The 19975-nt window shown below is 37.4% G+C and overlaps 1 protein-coding gene across 18 annotated transcripts in view; it reads right to left on the bottom strand.

The window, feature by feature from the left end:
* LOC140638546 (phospholipid-transporting ATPase ABCA3-like) overlaps window positions 1-19975 on the bottom strand; it is a 191204-nt gene that overhangs the window by 139045 nt on the left and 32184 nt on the right. For 16 of the 18 annotated variants that reach the window (XR_012035571.1, XM_072836105.1, XM_072836109.1 and 13 more), the window contains one exon: window positions 16425-16684. The exons of the other annotated variants lie outside the window; for them this stretch is intronic. Coding sequence is in view for 15 of the 16 variants with exons in the window: in XM_072836105.1 (XP_072692206.1) it covers window positions 16425-16684 (260 nt within the window). In the remaining variant the exon portion in view is untranslated. The remainder of the gene's footprint in view (window positions 1-16424; window positions 16685-19975) is intronic. 18 annotated transcript variants of the gene reach the window in all.

Below are 19975 nucleotides of genomic sequence, written 5' to 3'. Positions count from 1 at the left end.
GTAGGGACAGGCAAATTACAGCCAATGGGCTAAATCCAGGCTGCCTTATACTTTTATAAATAAAGCTTTATTGGCATACACCCATGCTCATTTACTTCTGTACTGTCTATGGCTATGTTCATTCTCCAATAGAATTGATAGCTGTAATATAGCCTGCAAAACCTAAAAAATATGTATTATTTAGTTTTGTTTACAGATAAAGTTTGCCAATCCCTAACCTACAAAAACCCTTTTAATTTTACAGATCATAAAGCCAGACTCAAAGACAGTGAGTTGCTTCTCCAAAGCTGTACAGAAGGAGCTCCCTGTTCTGTGCTCTTCCCACTCCATCATGCTGCCTCTGCACATTTCTGAAGCTACTTTTCTCTGGTACAGTGAATGAGAAACAGATTCCCCAGGTTTGAATCCTCACTCTGCCACTTACCAGCAATATAACCTTGAGCAAACCCCTTGACCTCTCTGTGCCTCAATGTCCTCATCTATGAACACTAAAATCCAAACAACATAATGGGCAAGTTTGCAGAATTTTAGCAGTGAGATTCATGAACTATAATTCAGCATAGTATCCAAAATATATAAAGAATTTATAAATTCAATGCCCAAAAAACAAATAATCCAATCAAAAAATAGGCAGAAGACATGAAACCAGACATTTCTCCAAAGAAGACGCACAAATGGCCAACAGACACATGAAAAGATACTCAACATCCCTCATCATCAGGGAAATTCAAATCAAAACTACGTGAGATATCACCTCACACCTGTCAGATTGGCTAAAATAAAAAACACAAGAAACAACAGGTGTCGGTAAAGAAGTGGAGAAAAAAAACAAACCCTCATGCACTGTTCATAGGAATGCAAACTGGTGCAGCCACTGTGGAAAACAGTATAGAGGTTCCACAAAAAAAGTTAAAAATAGAACTACCCTATGATCCAGCATTTACCCAAAGAATATAAAAATACTAATTCAAAGGAATACATGCACTTGATTTTTATAACAGTATTCTATAATAGCCAAATTACGGAAACAGCCCAAATGTCCACTGACTGATGAATGGATAAAGAAAATGTGGTATGTGTGTGTGTATATGTGTGTGTGTGTATAGGAAAATTACTCAGCCATCAAAAAGAATGAAATCTTGCCATTTGCAATGACACAGATAGAGCTAGAGAGTAAAATGCTAAGTGAACTTGACAGGATGAGCACTGGGTGTTATTCTGTATGTTGGCAAATTGAACACCAATAAAAAATAAATTTATTAAAAATAATAATAAAAAATTAAAAATTAAAATCTTAATAATGTGGCCAAAAAAAATGCTAAGTGAAGTAAGTCGGTCAGAGAAAGACAAATACCATATGATTTCACTCACATGGAATTCAAGAAACAAAACAAAGAAGAAAAGAGGAAAAATAAAAATAAGGATAGAGAGAGAAATCAAGAAATAAACTCTTAGGGCAACCTGGGTGGCTCGGCGATTTAGCGCTGCCTTCAGCCCAGGGTGTGATCCTGAAGACCAGGGATCAAGTCCCGCATCGGGCTCCCTGCATGGAGCCTGCTTCTCCCTCTGCCTGTGTCTCTGCCTCTCTCTCTACCTGTGTCTTTCATGAATAAATAAATAAAATATTTTTAAAAAGAAATAAACTCTTAATTGTAGAGAACAACCCTGATGGTTACTAGAGAAGAGGGAGGTGAAGGAATGGGTGAAACAGGTGGTGAGGATTAAGGAGTGCACTTGTCATGATGAGTACAGGGTGACATATGGAACTGTTGAATTATTATATTGTATACCTAATACAATATAGGCAAAATATAATATACATATAATATAATACTGTATGCTAACTGGAGTTTAAATGACAACTTTTAAAAAGTTACAAGACCGTTTTAATTTAAAAGGGTAATTTAAAAAAGGATTTAGTTTTAAAGGATCATTTTAATTTAAAAGGATAAAAAAAAATGGTGCAGCTACTCTGAAAACTGTGTGGAGGTTCCTCAAAGAGTTAAAAATAGACCTGTCCTACGACCCAGCAATTGCACTGTTGGGGATTTACCCCAAAGATACAGATGCAATGAAATGCTGGGACACCAGCACCCCGATGTTTATAGCAGCAATGTCCACAATAGCCAAACTGTGGAAGGAACCTCGGTGTCCATCGAAAGATGAATGGATAAAGAAGATGTGGTTTATGTATACAATGGAATATTACTCAGCCATTAGAAACGACAAATCCCCACCATTTGCTTCAATGTGGATGGACCTGGAGGGTATTGTGCTGAGTGAAATAAGTCAACTGGAGAAGGACAAACATTATATGGTTTCATTCATTTGGGGAATATAAAAAATAGTGAAAGGGAATAAAGGGGAAAGGAGAAGAATGAGTAGGAAATATCAGAAAGGGAGACAGAACATGAAAGACTCCTAACTCTGGGAAACGAACTAGGGGTGGTGGAAGGGGAGGTGGGCGGGGGGTGGGGGTGACTGGGTGACAGGCACCGAGGGGGGCACTTGATGGGATGAGCACTGGGTGTTAGTCTATATGTTGGCAAATTGAACACCAATAAAAAATAAATTTATAAAAAATAAAAAATAAAGCTTTTACCGTGGGGGGGTGGGGAAAGTAGTGGTGCTAGTTTCCAGAAACTATTCAAACAGATGTTTTCTACTATATTATTAAAGTAATATATTTTAATTTTTTTATTTCAATATTAAACTCTGTGGCTTTAGTGTCCTCTGTCTACTACATAGGAAGTGCTTAAAATTGTGTCCTGAATAAACAAATAAATGTGAGGGTATCTGGTTATTTGAGTCTTCCTAATACTCTTACAAATGGATTCAGGTATATTTTATTATGCAAAGGAACCAAATAAGGAAATAAAATGTTAATTAAAAGACTACAGAACCATGAAATAACAGATTTATTAAGGATCACCGAAAAACTCAGTCTATTAAAGCAAATTTCAATGAAAAATCGAAAAGAGAGTTTAGAGGACACCTGGGTAGCTCAGCGGTTGAGTGTCTGCCTTTGGCTCCGGTTGTAATCCCGAAGTCCCGGGATCAAGTCCCACATCAGGCTTCCTGCATGGAGCCTACTTCTCCCTCTGCCTATGTCTCTGCCTCTCTATGTCTCTCAAGAATAAATAAATAAAAATTTTTTTTTAAAAAAAAGAGAAAGTTTACAAAAACCTAAGTAACCTATGACACCAAAACTTGTAGGTATAGATATGCGGTGTCCACATGCAAACACTCATACAGAGAAAGAAAAAGATACATCAAATTGTTGAAATATCTCTGAGTAAGTGGCTCAGGCCTGTTTTCTTCGTCTGTTTCATTTTTTTAACGTGCATTATTTATGTAACAGGCATTGGTATTTTAAAAGAAATCATTTGGAATTGTGTGTCTCTATCTTAAATGAGTGCTGAATGAAGCTAAGACAGCAACCCAGCCAAGATGCAAGGTAACTGTCTTAAATAAAAGGAAATAGTGTCTACAGTTCTTTCATACAAAATTTCTAATTTAAAACAAAATTTTAGAGAAATGGAAGGCTTTCCCATCTGGCCTAGATGGGGGCAAATAGGACCAGATTTACCCTCTAACTAGAAACAACTTAAAAAAAAGACATCTATACAATGAACATCACTCAGCCATAAAAAAGAAGGAATCCTACCATCTGCAACAACACAAATGGAGCTTCAAGGCATTATACTTAGTGAAAGAAGTCAGATATATGTGAAAAAAGATATATATGGTGGAATATTATTCAGCCATAAAAAGGAAAAAATTTTGTGATTTGCACAACAAGAACAGACCTTGAGGATGCTATGCTTAGTGAAATAAGTCATACAAACACTTTATGATATCACTAAATGCAAAATCTAAAAACAGAAATAACAACAAAAACCCAAATCATAGATACACACAACCAATTGGCAGTTGCCAGAAGCAGGGGGTAGGGGAAGGTGCTTAAAAGGCACAAATTTCTAGTTATAAGAGAAGCAAATCCTGGGGACGTAATGTAAAGCATGATGGTGAGAGTTAACAATACAGTATACGTATTTGAAAGTTGCAAAGAGAGTAGACCTTAAAAGTGCACATACACAAACAAATCCTAACTATGTATAGTTACAGATGTTAACTAAACTCATTATAATCATTTTGCAATGTATACATATATCAAATCATTATATTGTACACCTAAAACTCATATACTTTATATGTCATTTAGATGTTAACTAAAAAAATTAAAAATAATTTTTAAAGTAAAGAAACACAAGTAGAAAACTGATTCTCAAGACATGGAAGACCAGTCAATAAAGGCCAGTAATCGCTTAGAGAAGAATGAAACAAATGAGATTAGCCCTGTGATCAATGAATCACTTAGCTAGTTGCTAACCAGCTGCCCAGCTAACTAGAGTGAGAGTCCAGCAATGTTCCTGAGAGCAGAAGCTTGGAATCCACAGAGGACAAGGTGGCTGGAGTTTGCAGGGTCAAATAACAGCAGAGATAATTACAGAGGGAGAGTTTCAGGGATCTTTGAAAAGTACTCCTACTTGAGTCTTCATATTAGTATTCATCAGCATATATGCATAAAGAATGAGGTCGAGGCCATAAAAAGAACCATTTATAAGGATTAGAAGAACAAATACCTACAGATCACAAATGGCTAGAAATAGTTCCGGTTTCCATGAGCCAGAGTTTAAAACCACATAATTTAAAACCACATAATTATGGGGTTATAGGTAGAATACTTTCAAGGATTTTGCATTAACAGTGGGCCAAATTTAGCCCTAGACCTGAGTCTAGGTTGGATTTTCCAACCTCAGCACTACTGAGAACATACTCAGTGCAAAGCATTGTCCTAAGTGTGTTATATACATCAGGATACATCAGGATTTCTCAGTATTATTTACATTTCAGACTAATTTTTAATTGTGGGGGGAAGGAGGCTATCTTATGCATTAGAGGATATTTAACAGCAACCCTAAATGACCTATGAGGTGCCAGTTGCAACTATCCTAGGTAAACAAATATCCCCAGACATTACCAAATGTCCTCTGGGAGGAAAACTGCTCCCTGTTGAGAAGTACTTAGAATAAATGCCACTCTAATCCACTTAACAAAAATTAAAAGCAAGACCCCAAAGGACAATACTGTTTCCAGATTATTTAACTCAGTTTCAAAATAAAACTGAAGAATATAGTAACACAGAAATACCCAACGCTGAACAAAGTCCACAATGCCTGATATTCAATAAAAATTTACTAGATGTAATGGACAATCTCTAAGTTGACCCCTAGCATCTTTGCCCTCTATTATTCACACTCCTGTGTGGTTCCCTTACATTGAGTGTGGGTGGGTCACCAAACTTGTTTTAATCAATAGAATATAGCAAGGGTGGTTAAATGTCATTTCTATGATTATGTAACATAGGATTATGGCACTTTGCTCACTCTGAGACTCTTTCTCTTGCTCAATTTTATGATGCCTTAGGCCATTTATGGGTATATGGCAAGTTGCTGAGCCTCCATCCAACAGTCAGAAAGAAACTAAAATACTCAGTCCCACAACTATAACAAACAATTCTGCCAACAACTACATGAGCTTAGAAGAGATTCTTTCCCTATATGAGACTCAGATGAGACCACTACTCTGGATGACATCTTGGATTGCAGCCTTGCAGAAAACATAGCAAAGCCATGCCTGAATCCAACACACAAAAAGTATGAACTAATAAATGTGCGTTATTGTAAGCTACCATATTGTGGTAATATTGCTACATAGTAGTAAATAAATAATATATAAGGTATGCTAAGAAGGAGATATATGACCCATACTGAAAAGAAAATTCAATCATCAAAACTAACACACAAATGTGCAAGTATAGAATTAGTGGACAAGGACATTAAAGCTTACTATAATTGCATTCCATCTGCTCAGTAAGCTATAGGAAAATGTTACATGCTCAGTAGACACAAAGAAAATATTAAAGTATCTGAGACTAAAAATACACTAGATTGGATTAGCATCAGATTAGATATTGCAGGAAGCATTAGTGAACTTGAAGATATGATAATATAAATATATAAATGAGCCAACATTCAACACAAAAGGCCTGGGGGAAAAAAAGAGTAGAGCATCGATAAGCCATAAGACAAATTCAGGTAGCTTCATGTAGGTCCCTCAAGGATTGGAGGGAGAGAGATGGCCTAAGAAATATGTAGAAATAGGCCAAAGTTTTTAAAATTATGGCCAAACCTAAAGATACAAGAAACTCCATGAAATCCAAGCACAAGAAATATGAAGAAAACTACACTAAGGCATATCATAGTCAAATTGCTGAAAACTAGTAAAACAGGAAATCTATAAAGCAGCCTCTAAAAATGACACATTATGTACAGTGTGGGGGAAAGCCCCATCTTACTGGAAACATGCAAAGCAACATTACAGTGGATCAGATACTTAAATATTAAAAGAAAAACGTCTTATTTAGAATTATTAACATAACATAAATATCTTTCAAAAATGAAAGCAAAATAAATACTTTGCCAGATATATAAAAGCTGAAAGAATAAAATCAACAGAACAGTACTACAAAAAATTTTAAAGACATTTAGGGAGAAGGAAAATGGTATAAGATGAATCTGGATCTACACAAGGAATAAAGAGAACAGAAAGTGAGAAATACATTGTAAAAATATAAAACTTTTTTCTTATTGTTTCAATCTCTTTACAAATATAGTTTACTTTTAAAAGCAAAAATAATACCAATATAGGATAAAGAAGTAAAATGTATGACAAAATGACAAATATGTATACTATAACCCTAAAGTGACTAAGAGCTATAGCCAATAAGATAAGAAGTTCAACTAAATGAGAAGAGACTGAATAAAAAAACAGCTATAATACAGTCACAGGATACAAAATTGATGTACAAAAATCTGTTGCATTTCTATACACTAATAATGAAGCACCAAAAAGAGTAATTAAGAAAATAGTCCCATTTGCAATTGCACCAAAAAGAAGAAAATACCTGGCATTAAACTTAACTGAAGAACTGACAGACCCATACTCTGAAAACTATAAAATATCAATGAGAGGAACTGAAGATGACAAAAATGGAAAGCAATTCGATGCTCAAACCACAAATGTTGGAGAGGATGTGGAGAAAGGGGAACCCTCCTGCACTGTTGGTGGGAATGTGAAATGGTACAGACACTCTGGAAAACTGTGTGGAGGTTCCTCAAAGAGTTAAAAATAGATCTGCCCTATGACCCAGCAATTGCACTGCTGGGGATTTAACCCAAATACAGATGCTGTGAAACGCCAGGACACCTGCACCCCGATGTTTATAGCAGCAATGTCAAATAGCCAAACTGTGGAAGAAGCCTCAGTGTCCATCAAAAGATGGATAAAGAAGATGTGGTATATGTATACAATGGAATATTACTCAGCCATTAGAAACAACAAATCCCCACCATTTGCTTCGACATGGATGTAACTGGAAGGTATGATGCTGAATGAAATAAGTCAATCAGGGAAGGACAAACATTATATGGTCTCATTCATTTGGGGAATATAAAAATTAGTGAAAGGGAATAAAGGGAAAGGAGTGAAAATATCAGTAAGGGTGACAAAACATGAGAGAATCCTAACTCTGGGAAATGAACAAGGGGTAGTGAAGGGGAAGTGGGCGTGGGGTTGGGGTGACTGGGTGATGGGCAATGAGGGGGGCACTTGGCAGGATGAGCACTGGGTGTTATGCTATATGTTGGCAAATTGAACTCCAATTAAAAAATGTGTTTAAAAAATTAAAAAAATATGCAGGACACAACCCTAAATTACTCAGCAAACCAAGGTAAAGAAAATTTTAAACCTAGATAGAGGGGAGGGGCAAGATGGTGGAAGTGTAGGGTCCCCAAGTAACCTGTCCCCACCAAATTACCTAGATAACCTTCAAATCATCCTGAAAATCTACGAATTCGGCCTGAGATTTAAAGAGAGAACAGCTGGAATGCTACAGTGAGAAGAGTTCACGCTTCTATCAAGGTAGGAAGATAGGGGAAAAAAGAAATAAAGAAACAAAAGGCATCCAAGGGGGAGGGTCCCCCGAGGAGCCGGGCTAAGGCCAGGGCGAGTGCCCCCAGGACAGGAAAGCACCGTCCTGGAGAAGCAGGAGCTTCACCAATCTTCCGGGGTGGAGAGGGGCTCCCAGGGAGTTAGAGCAAGACCCCAGGAGGGCGGGGTGCCCTCAGGCTCCCTGGGACACTAACAGACACCTGCGTGCCCAGGAGAGTGCGCCGAGCTCCCTCAAGGGCTGCAGCGCGCAAGGCTGGACCCAGAGCAGCTGGGAGGGGATCCGGCGGCAGCTCCGAGGAGAGGGGGCTGCCCCGGCCGGGAGCGTGATTCCACAGCGCAGGCCCAGGAGCACCGGGCCAGGGACACAGCCCAGGATCCGACCTCCCCCCGGGACAGGCAGAGGCCAGGAGGGCCCAGGACGGCAAGGACACTCCTGCCCCAAGCTGAGCAGATCAGCGGCCCTGCCCCGGAGCATCCAGGCCCCTGCAAACGGAGAGCTCCGGAGTACTGCGGGAGCTGAATCCGGGGCTCCAGAGCTGGCCACCGCCACTGTGGTTGTTCCTCCTGGGGCATCATGGGGTAAACAACCCCCACAGAGCCCTGCACCAGGCAGCCCTGCACCAGGCAGAGCAGCTCCCCCAAGTGCTAACACCTGAAAATCAGCACAACAGGCCCCTCCCTCAGAAGACCAGCTAGACAGACAAGTTCCAGGGGAAGTCAAGGGACTTAAAGTATACAGAATCAGAAGATACTCCCCCGTGTTTTTTGTTTTGTTTTGTTTTTGTTTTTTGATTTCTGCTTGCTTCCCCCACCCTTTTTTTCTTTCTCTTTTTCTTTTTTTCTTCCTTTTTTCTTTTCTCTTTTTCTCTTTTCTTTCCTTCTTTCTTTCCTCTCTTTTTCTCCTTTTCCCAATACAACTTGTTTTTGGCCACTCTGCACTGAGCAAAATCACTAGAAGGAAAACCTCATTTCAAAAGAAAAAATCAGAAACAGTCCTCTCTCCCACAGAGTTACAAAATCTGCATTACAATTCAATGTCAGAAAGCCAATTCAGAAGCACTATTATAAAGCTATTGGTGGCTCTAGAAAAAAGCATAAAGGACTCAAGAGACTTCATGACTGCAGAATTTAGATCTAATCAGGCAGAAATTAAAAATCAATTGAATGAGATGGAATCCAAACTAGAAGTCCTAGCGAAGAGGGTTAATGAGGTGGAAGAACGAGTGAGTGACATAGAAGACAAGTTGATGGTAAAGAGGGAAACTGAGGAAAAAAGAGACAAACAATTAAAAGACCATGAAGACAGATTAAGGGAAATAAATGACAGCCTGAGGAAGAAACACCTACGTTTAATTGGTGTTCCAGAGGGTGCCGAAAGGGAAAGAGGTCCAGAATATGTATTTGAACAAATCCTAGCTGAAAACTTTCCTAATCTGGGAAGGGAAACAGGCATTCAGATCCAGGAAATAGATCCTGCCCCTAAAATCAATAAAAACCGTTCAACACCTTGACATTTAATAGTGAAGCTTGCAAATTCCAAAGATAAAGAGAAGATCCTTAAAGCAGCAAGAGACAAGAAATCCCTGACTTTTATGGGGAGGAGTATTAGGGTAACAGCAGACCTCTCCACAGAGACCTGGCAGGCCAGAAAGGGCTGGCAGGATATATTCAGGGTCCTAAATGAGAAAAACATGCAACCAAGAATACTTTATCCAGCAAGGCTCTCATTCAGAATGGAAGGAGAGATAAAGAGCTTCCAAGACAGGCAGGAACTGAAAGAATATCTGACCTCCAAACCAACTCTGCAAGAAATTGTAAGGGGGACTCTTAAAATTCCCCTTTAAAAGAAGTCCAGTGGAACAATCCACAAAAACAAGGACTGAATAGATATCATGATGACACTAAACTCATATATTTCAATAGTAACTCTGAACGTGAACGGGCTCAATGACCCCATCAAAAGGCGCAGGGTTTCAGACTGGATAAAAAAGCAGGACCCATCTACTTGCTGTCTACAAGAGACTCATTTTAGACAGAAGGACACCTACAGCCTGAAAATAAAAGGTTGGAGAACCATTTACCATTCAAATGGTCCTCAAAAGAAAGCAGGGGTAGCCATCCTTATATCAGATAAACTAAAATTTACCCCGAAGACTGTAGTGAGAGATGAAGAGGGACACTATATCATACTTAAAGGATCTATCCAACAAGAGGACTTAACAATCCTCAATATATATGCCCCGAATGTGGGAGCAGCCAAATATATCAATCAATTAATAACCAAAATCAAGACATACTTAGATAATAATACGCTTATACTTGGTGACTTCAATCTAGCGCTTTCTACACTCGATAGGTCTTCTAAACACAACATCTCCAAAGAAACGAGAGCTTTAAATGATACACTGGACCAGATGGATTTCACAGATATCTACAGAACTTTACATCCAAACTCAACTGAATACACATTCTTCTCAAGTGCACATGGAACCTTCTCCAGAATAGACCACATACTGGGTCACAAATTGGGTCTGAACCAATACCAAAAGATTGGGATCGTCCCCTGCATATTCTCAGACCATAATGCCTTGAAATTAGAACTAAATCACAACAAGAAGTTTAGAAGGACCTCAAACACGTGGAGGTTAAGGACCATCCTGCTAAAAGATGAAAGGGTCAACCAGGAAATTAAGGAAGAATTTTAAAAATTCATGTAAACTAATGAGAATGAAGATACAACCATTCAAAATCTTTGGGATGCAGCAAAAGCAGTCCTGAGGGTGAAATACATCACAATACAAGCATCCATTCAAAAACTGGAAATAACTCAAATACAAAAGCTAACCTTACACATAAAGGAGCTACAGAAAAAACATCAAAAATCCTATACCCAGCAGAAGAATAGAGTTAACAAAGATTCGAGCAGAACCCAACGAAATCGAGACCAGAAGAACCGTGGAAGAAATCAACAAAACCAGGAGTTGGTTTTTTGAAAGAACTAATAAGATAGATAAACCAATAGCCAGCCTTATTAAAAAGAAGAGAGAAAAGACTCAAATTAATAAAATCACGAATGAGAAAGGAGAGATCACTACCAACACCAAGGAAATACAAACGATTTTAAAAACATATTATGAACAGCTATACGCCAATAAATTAGGCAATCTAGAAGAAATGGACGCATTTCTGGAAAGCCACAAACTACCAAAACTGGAACAGGAAGAAATAGAAAACCTGAACAGGCCAATAACCAGGGAGGAAATTGAAGCAGTCATCAAAAACCTCCCAAGACACAAGAGTCCAGGGCCAGATGGCTTCCCAGGGGAATTCTATCAAACGTTTAAAAAAGAAACCATACCTATTCTACTAAAGCTGTTTGGAAAGATAGAAAGAGATGGAGTACTTCCAAATTCGTTCTATGAGGCCAGCATCACCTTAATTCCAAAACCAGACAAAGACCCCACCAGAAAGGAGAATTACAGACCAATATCCCTGATGAACATGGATGCAAAAATGACAAATACCCACCATTTGCTTCAACGTGGATGGAACTGGAGGGTATAATGCTGAGTGAAGTGAGTCAATCGGAGGAGGACAAACATTGTATGTTCTCATTTATTTGGGAAATATAAATAATAGTGAAAGGGAATAGAAGGGAAGGGAGAAGAAATGGGTAGGAAATATCAGAAAGGGAGACAGAACATAAAGACTCCTAACTCTGGGAAACGAACTAGGGGTGGTGGAAGGGGAGGAGGGCGGGGGGTGGGGGTGAATGGGTGGCGGGCACTGAGAGGGGCACTTGACGGGATGACACTGGGTGTTATTCTGTATGTTGGCAAATTGAACACCAATAAAAAATAAATTTATTATTTAAAAAAAAGAAAATTTAAACCCTAAAAACAAAAAGAAAATCCTCAGATGCCAAATCAAGATGGCATACATCTTAGAATTATCTAATACAAGGACTTTAAAGTAGCTATCATTTAAAAAGTGCTCTAATAACAATCACTCATGAACACTGACAATTCAATAATCAATTATAATAGAGGTGCTGGCAAATTGAACACCAATAAAAAATAAATTTATATTAAAAAAATTATAATAGAGGGAGATTTTAACATACTTCCCTCCATAACTGATATAACTGACATAAAAACACATGTTAAAGATATAAACAGGGGCACCTGGGTGGCTCAGTTGGTTAGGCATCTGCATTCAGCTCAAGTCATGATCTCAGGGTCCTCGGATCAAGCCCTGCGTCAGGCTTCCTGCTCAGCAAGGAATCTACTTGTTCCTCTCCCCCTCCCCCTCCCTCTACACATGCACACATGCACTCTTCCTCTCTCAAATAAATAAATAAAATCTTTTTTTTAAAAAAAAGATATGAATGAGAGAGATGCCTGGTTGGCTCAGTCAGGGTAGCATGTCACTCTTGATCTCAGAATTGTGAATTTAACCCCCTCACTGGATATAAAAACTACTTAAAAAATAATAAGTTTTAAAAAGATATGAACAACAGAGTCACCTAGGTGGTATAGTCAGTTGCATGTCAGCTCGGGTATGATCTCAGCGTCCTGGGATCGAGCTGGTGTCAGGTTCCTCACTCAGCCAGCAGTCTGCTTGGGATTCTCTCTCCCACTCCCTCTGTCCCTCCCACTCATGCTTGCATGTCCCACTCATGCTCTCTATCATTCTCAAAATAAATAAATAAAACTTAAAAAAAAATATGAACAACACAGGGGGTGCCTGAGTGATTCAGTCAGTTAATTGTGGGACTCTTGATTTGGGCTCAGATCATGATCTCGGGGTTGTAAGATGGTGCCCTGTGTCAGGCTCCACACTGGGCATGGAGCCTGCTTAAGAGCCTCTCACTCTTCCTCTGCTTCTCTCCACTTCTCCCTCTCCCCCTTTCTAAAAAAAAAAAAAGTTTGAATAACATTTGAAATTTTAAATTTCTAACAGTTATTGTAGCATGCATAGAAAACTGCACCTATTGAACAGTACACACTGTTTTCAGTGCACACATGCATACAGAACATTTGCTAAAATTGACTCTGGTAAAGCCCACAAAGCCAGGATCATCAAAATTTCAAAAGACTGAACTCAAATACTGGCTCTTAATGTGTTTGAAAATTTTTAAATGCTTTTCTAATGATCTTCTGGGTCAAAGAAAAAATCCACAATGAATATTAGAAACTATTTAGAACTGTATGATGAAGAAAATACTATACTTCAGTTTGTAAGCTGCAACTAAAGTTATGACTAGATGTAAATTTAGAGGCTTAAAAGCAAGGATTAGAAAAGAAGAATGTCTAAATACCTGTGGGGGGACCATAGCCTGCACAGGCTGGACACAAAAAGCACTAATCATAAGGGTAAAGACTTCATTACATTATATTTAATAACTTTTATAAATACAAATACACTGTTAAGCTACAGACCAGGAGTAAATATATTTACAATATATACATCACACAAAAAACTAGTATTCAAAATAGGTAAAGAATGGTTGTAAGTCAAGGAAAAAAAAACACATAACCCCACAGAAAAATGGGGAAAAGACTTTTGAACAGACGCTTCACAAAAGAGGATATCCATGTGGCCAATAACCATATGAAAAGGTGCTAAACAACATTAGTTAACAAGGAAAATAAAATTAAAACCACATGAGATACCACTATATGCCTTCCAGAATACTTAAAATTTAAAAAGACTAACATCACCAAGTGCTGGCATACTTATGGAGTAAGAGTTAACTCCCATACATTACTGACTAAGAGAACAAACTGGCACAAACATTTTGGAAAAACATTTGGCCTCATTTAACAGGGTTGAAAACACGTATACAGTATATTCTATTCCATCAATCTCAATCTTAGGTATATACCCAAAAGAAAATGTGCACATGTGCACTAAAACATTCACAACAGCTTACTGTATTAGCCCAATACTTGAACAACAAAGCATCTATCAAGAGAAGAGTGATAAAATGTGATATATTCATTAAATCTAATAATAATAATCAATGAAAATGGCCAAACAGAAGAACACAAAAGGATAGCCACTGTATAATTCTATTTAAATAAAGTTTAAAACCGGGGTAACACTAACATAGGATTTTAGAAGTCAGTGATTATCTTTATGGAAGAGGGTAGGTGTAGTGATTTGGATGGAATGTGAGGAATTTCTGGATTGCTGGCATCGTTCTATTTCTTGACTAGAATAGTAGTTATTGAGGTTTGTGTAATATGATCTGGAGACACAAAGAAAAGACTAGTAAATTGTAGTTGAAAATAGATTTCAAAGATATTACTCACCAGTTAGAAAAGACAGAAAAAAACACACTGGTCAGAGAAAACAAAATAAAGAATGGTACAAAATGCACCATTTGGGGTGGAGGGAAAAGGGTTTAATGTGAAGTAAGACTAAGGAGTAACACTGGTTAGGGAAACCCATGAGAAGGTTTCCCAAATAGCTGGATGGTGAAAAATCAGTAAGAGCTTGTACTAGAAAATACTTCTATACACAGAGGCAAAGAAATAGAATTTAGAAAACATAACTAATATATACAGCTACATAACATTTCCTATGCACTAGCAGCCAGTATGTCTTTAATCATTGCCACACCCTATGTGGGAGTAGTATTTTTACCTCTATTTTAAAGGCAAGGCAAAGAGAAGAAACTTACCTAAAAGTTATAAAGTCAGGAAATGGCAGCTTTCCAAATACTATATATACTATAATATACTGATAAGAAGGAGGTTTCAAGCCTGGGTGATCTGGGTGATGATTATTTCATTAGCATATCCAGGCAACCTGGAAGGAGGGATAATCTCTTGCCCCAGAAAAGAATGATTTTTCTCTCTATTGTTCTGTCTTCATTAAACCCAAGCATCACTATCTCTTCATAGAAACAGGATACTTCCTTACCTCAATATAACTTGGGAAGTAGCAAGGTCAAACTAGCTTCAGAACGACCTGATATGTGGGAAAGGAAGTTGCTGAAAGGAGTATTTACAAAATTCCAGAATATGAACTCCAGAATATGGAAATATCCACTTCTACTGATTTCTATGACCCAAATATTTCTTAAACTCTTCCCTCCTTTATATTAAACCACTTTGACTTAGGCTCTCCCTGCCTTTCTCCTGCTCTAGTTACAACTGCTTCACAATTGGTTCCACACCTTCAGTCTTGATCATCGTAGTCAAACTTTGTGTGAGCAAACTATGGGTCAAATCCAGCCCACAAACTACATTTGCATGTCCTATAAGCTAATAATGGTTTTTGCATTTTCTAAATGACTTTAAAAAAGAAGAAAAAGATATGTGACAGAGATGCATGTGACCCACAAGCCTAAAAAAATTTACTATTGTGTGCTTTCCACAAAAAGCTTGCCAATCCTTAATCTAAGCCATGCTCCCTCCACATCCCTTTCCAGAGTCATTCTTCTGCCAGCAGCACTGACAGGAAAACTGATAGGATACTGGAGTCTCAAAGCCCATCTTCCTGGGTTGTATCCCCACTGCACAGACCAAGTATCACACCCTTAGTACTATAAGAGCAACTTTTCTCACACCTGTAGGGTACTTAATATTATAAAAGTAACTCCGTTTACTACTATTTCCTCAACTAAACCTTTAACAAATTGTAGGTAGAAATTGTGTCCTCTCTTTTAAATTGCCTTTTGTTGAGTGCTTACTATAGGTGAGAGACTGACCCAGATACTTTTTTAAATAAAATGTCACTTAATTTCCCTGATAACCCTAGAAATTTGGTATTATCTTCAATTGACATCTGAAGAAACAGGCTATGATCACAGATTAATTACTGGTGGAGCCAAGATTTAAAGCTAAGCTCTATCAAAGCCCTGATAAAAAGTAGGTAATTAATTAATAAATGAACAAATTAATGTATATATGGATGAATCAATGGTTTTCTCTGTGACCTTATAGCCAGTGTTTTTAACAATATGGTCTTTATCTGACTTAACATTGACAAATATCTCAAATCTTGGAATTGAAGGGTATCTTAAATTAGTCTAATTTAAGAGCTCATATGATTATTTCTTTGTGCCCATTTTATTCCAGAGAAGATTCAGGACATTTAACATATGACCTCTCTCCATAATATTCATGTTAAATAGTCATTTAGTTGATAAAGCTACAGGCCAAATCAAGATTTTAGATAAAAGTACAACATCAGAAAATTGATAAATGATGTAGTGTACACTCTATCTAGTCTATATTTGTATATTGCTATTGCAGTATAACTAATCACTAATGCCAAATGTATAAAACACAAATCTATTCCACAGGCCCAAAATGCTACAAAGAAAATGAAGTTACCTTTAATCTCTTTTCCTTTTCTGAAACAATGGTCCTGATGAGGGTAAGTTCAGTTAGAGAAAATACAAGTATAACAACCAAAGGGAAGAGACTTAGAAAAAGCCACAAAAAATCATCCTTGTAATAAGCAGGGTATGGAAACCTCCTAATGCGAATGAAGAAATCACCAAATATAGTTTCTATACGTCTGCCGTTATGGTACATCATGATGGCCTGATCTACGGCATACTGGAAAATCAGGAACCCTTCTCTGATGTACCCTAAATGAGAAAACAAATTGTCAAATTCAGTATACCAAGAAACAGCCAGGCAAACAAAGGCAGCAATTTGGGTGATTCAAAGCTTTTAACTCAAAGAACAAAACAATTTCCCAAAACCTATAGTGATTTGGGACACAGATAATAAATAACATATTAACTTCCTTCCCAAAATTAAAATGTTACTTGAAAATGGTATAGTTGCTTTATGTAATTTTGTAAGACAAAATAAATGAGAATTCAATATTAGGCATACCAAACATAAATAGAAGTGATGCTCAAAACAGAATGTGATGCAATCCCATTTATATTAGCATCAAAAAGAATAAAATACATAGGAATGAACTTAACCAAGGAAGTGAAAGACTTATACTCTGAAAACTATAAAACACTGCTGAAAGAAATTAAAGATGGTACAAGTAAATGGAAAGACATTCCTTGTTCCTGGACTGGAAGGCTTACTGTTGTTAAAATATCCATACTATCCAGAATAATCTATAGATTCAGTGCAACCTCTATCAAAATCCTTCTGATGACCACCAGGTGTATGTATGGAAGTGTTGAATCACTAAATTGTACACCCAAAACTAATATTACACTGCATGTTAACAAACTGAAATTTAAATAAAAACTTTAAAATTCCAATCACATTTTTGTAGAAAGAGAAAAAAAATCCTAAAATCCAATTGAAATTGAAAGAATCTCAAAGAGCCAAAACAATCTTGAGCAAAGAGAGCACCTGCTCTTGTGAGCTGGAGGCCTTACACTTCCTGATTTCAAATATAATGTAAAATTACAGTGATCAAAAGAGTATGGTACAGTAGCAGCATAAAGACAGACATAAAGACCAACAGAACAGAACAGATAGCCCAGAAATAAATTCTCACATATATGGTCAAATGACCTTTGACAAGGCCACCAGAAGAAAGGATACTCTCTTCAAAACAAATGGTGTTGGATAAACTGGATATCTACGTGCAAAAGAATGAAGTTGGATTCTTACCGTATACTGCATGCAAAAGTTAAATCAAAAGAGATTAAAGACCTAAACATAACACCTGAAACTACAAAACTCTAGAAGAAAACATATAAGGTAAAAGCTTCATGACAGAGATGGCCTGGGTGGCTCAGTGGTTGGGCATCTGCCTTTGGCCCAGGGTGTGATCCTGGGGTCTGAGATTGAGTCTCACATTGGGCTCCCTGCAAGGGGCCTGCTTCTCCCTCTGCCTGTATCTCTGTCTCTCATGAATAAATAAATAAAATCTAAAAAAAAAAAAAAAAACAGCTTCATGACATTAAATTTGTCAATGATCTCCTGGATATGACACCAAAAGCATAGGTGTCACAAAAGCAGAAAATAGACAAATGAGATAACTTCAAACTTAAAAGCTTCTACACAGCAAAGGAAACAATAGAGTGAAAAGGCAACCTATGGAATGGGAGGAATTATTCACAAACCATATAACTGATATAAGGTTAATATCCAGAATATATAAAGAGGGCACACTTGGGTGGCTCAGTTGGTTAGGCATCAGACTGTTGATTTTGGTTCAGGTCATGATTTTGGGGTCCTAGGATCCAGCTCCATGAGGGACTCTGCACAAAGGGGGTAATCTTCTTGAGGGTTCTCTCTCTCTTTCTGCCCCTCCCCCCTCTCACACACACTTTTTCCCTCACTCTCAAATAAATAAATAAATCTTGGAGCACCTGGGTGGCTCAGTTAAGCATCTGCCTTCAGCTCAGGTCATGATCTTAGGGTCCTGGGACTGAAGCCCTTGTTGGGCTCCTAGCTCAACAGGGAGTCTCTTTCTCCATCTCCTTCTGCCTCTCTCCCTGCTTGTATTCACTTGCATACTCACGCTTTTGCTCTCTCTCTCTCAAATAAAAAATCTTTTAAAAAATTAAAATTAAATAAATATATCTTTTAAAAAAGAATATATAAAGAACTCCTCTAACTCAACAACAAAAATAAGCCTATTAAAAAATGGGCAAATGACTTGAATAGACATTTCTCCAAAGAAAACACCCAAATGGTCAAAAAACATATGAAAAAAACATTCAACTTCACTAATCATCAGGGAAATGCATATCCAAATCACAATGAGCTATCAGTGTGCAACTGTTGGGATAGTCTACCAAAACAAAACAAAACAAAACAAAAAAAGCAGAAAACAAGTGAGGATTTAAAGAAATTGTAACCTTGTACTCTGTTGGTAGGAATATAAAACGGTACACAGTATGGAGGATTCCTCAAAATACTAAAAATAACCACCATATGATCCAGCAATCCCACTTCTTGGCATATATCCAAAAGAACTGAAGAAAGAATCTCAGAGAGATAATTTGCACTCATGTTCACTGCAGCATTATTCACAATAGCCAAGAGGAGAAAGTAACTTATGTCCCTCCATAGGTGAATGGATAAACAAAATGTGGTGTATACATACAGTGGAATATCATTCAACCTTTAAAAAGAGAGAAATTCTGTCATATGCTACAACATGGATGCACCCTGAGGACATTATGCACAATAAGACAAGTAATGTGTGATTACACTTATATTGGGCATTTAACAGAAACACCAAGTAGAATCTTGGTTTCCAGAGGCTGGAGGAAAGGAAAAATTAGGAATTGTTTATTGGGTAGCATTTCAGATCTGCAACATTAAATGTTTGAGATCTGTTGCACAACAACATGGCTGTAATTAATAATGTATCGGGCACGTAAAAAGTTAAGAAGGTGTATTTCATGTTAAGTGTTCTTATTACAATAAAAAAGTCTAACTTTTAAATTTCACTGAGCTAATTCTGATATTCTTTCCTACCACCTATCCTCAACTGATTAAATCAGCTAAAGTCCTAATAATTAACATAGAATCTTCATGTTGAAAGGGACCTAAAGGGTGACCTAGTCCAAACGTTCATTTCTCAGATGAATAAACTTAACCCAAAGTGTTTAGGATCATAAAGCTACTGATTAATAGCCAGAACAAAAAAACATCAAGTCACCTAACTCCCAGTCACCATACTTTAATCAAAGAATGTTCCCTCATACGAATTTTTAAATATTAATTTGCTATGCAGTGTCACTCAATAGTTGGGGAGGTTTTTTTTATTTTTATTTTTATACGACCAACTCTTCTGATTTTAAATTACTCTTTTTATACCAAGAAAAGATATTTTTAATGAACTTACTCTCATAAATTACATTTCGGTTGCTGTAGATTAATTGTAAGAGAGGCCAGACTCCTTTTTAACTTTTGCTTGGAAAAATATTCAAAATGTTTTTGATAAG

Source organism: Canis lupus, chromosome 8 (assembly GCF_048164855.1).
Source record: "Canis lupus baileyi chromosome 8, mCanLup2.hap1, whole genome shotgun sequence".
Taxonomy (NCBI): Eukaryota; Metazoa; Chordata; class Mammalia; order Carnivora; family Canidae; genus Canis; species Canis lupus.
Note: the sequence above shows the minus strand (reverse complement) of the source record. Positions and strands in the feature narration are given on the sequence as shown.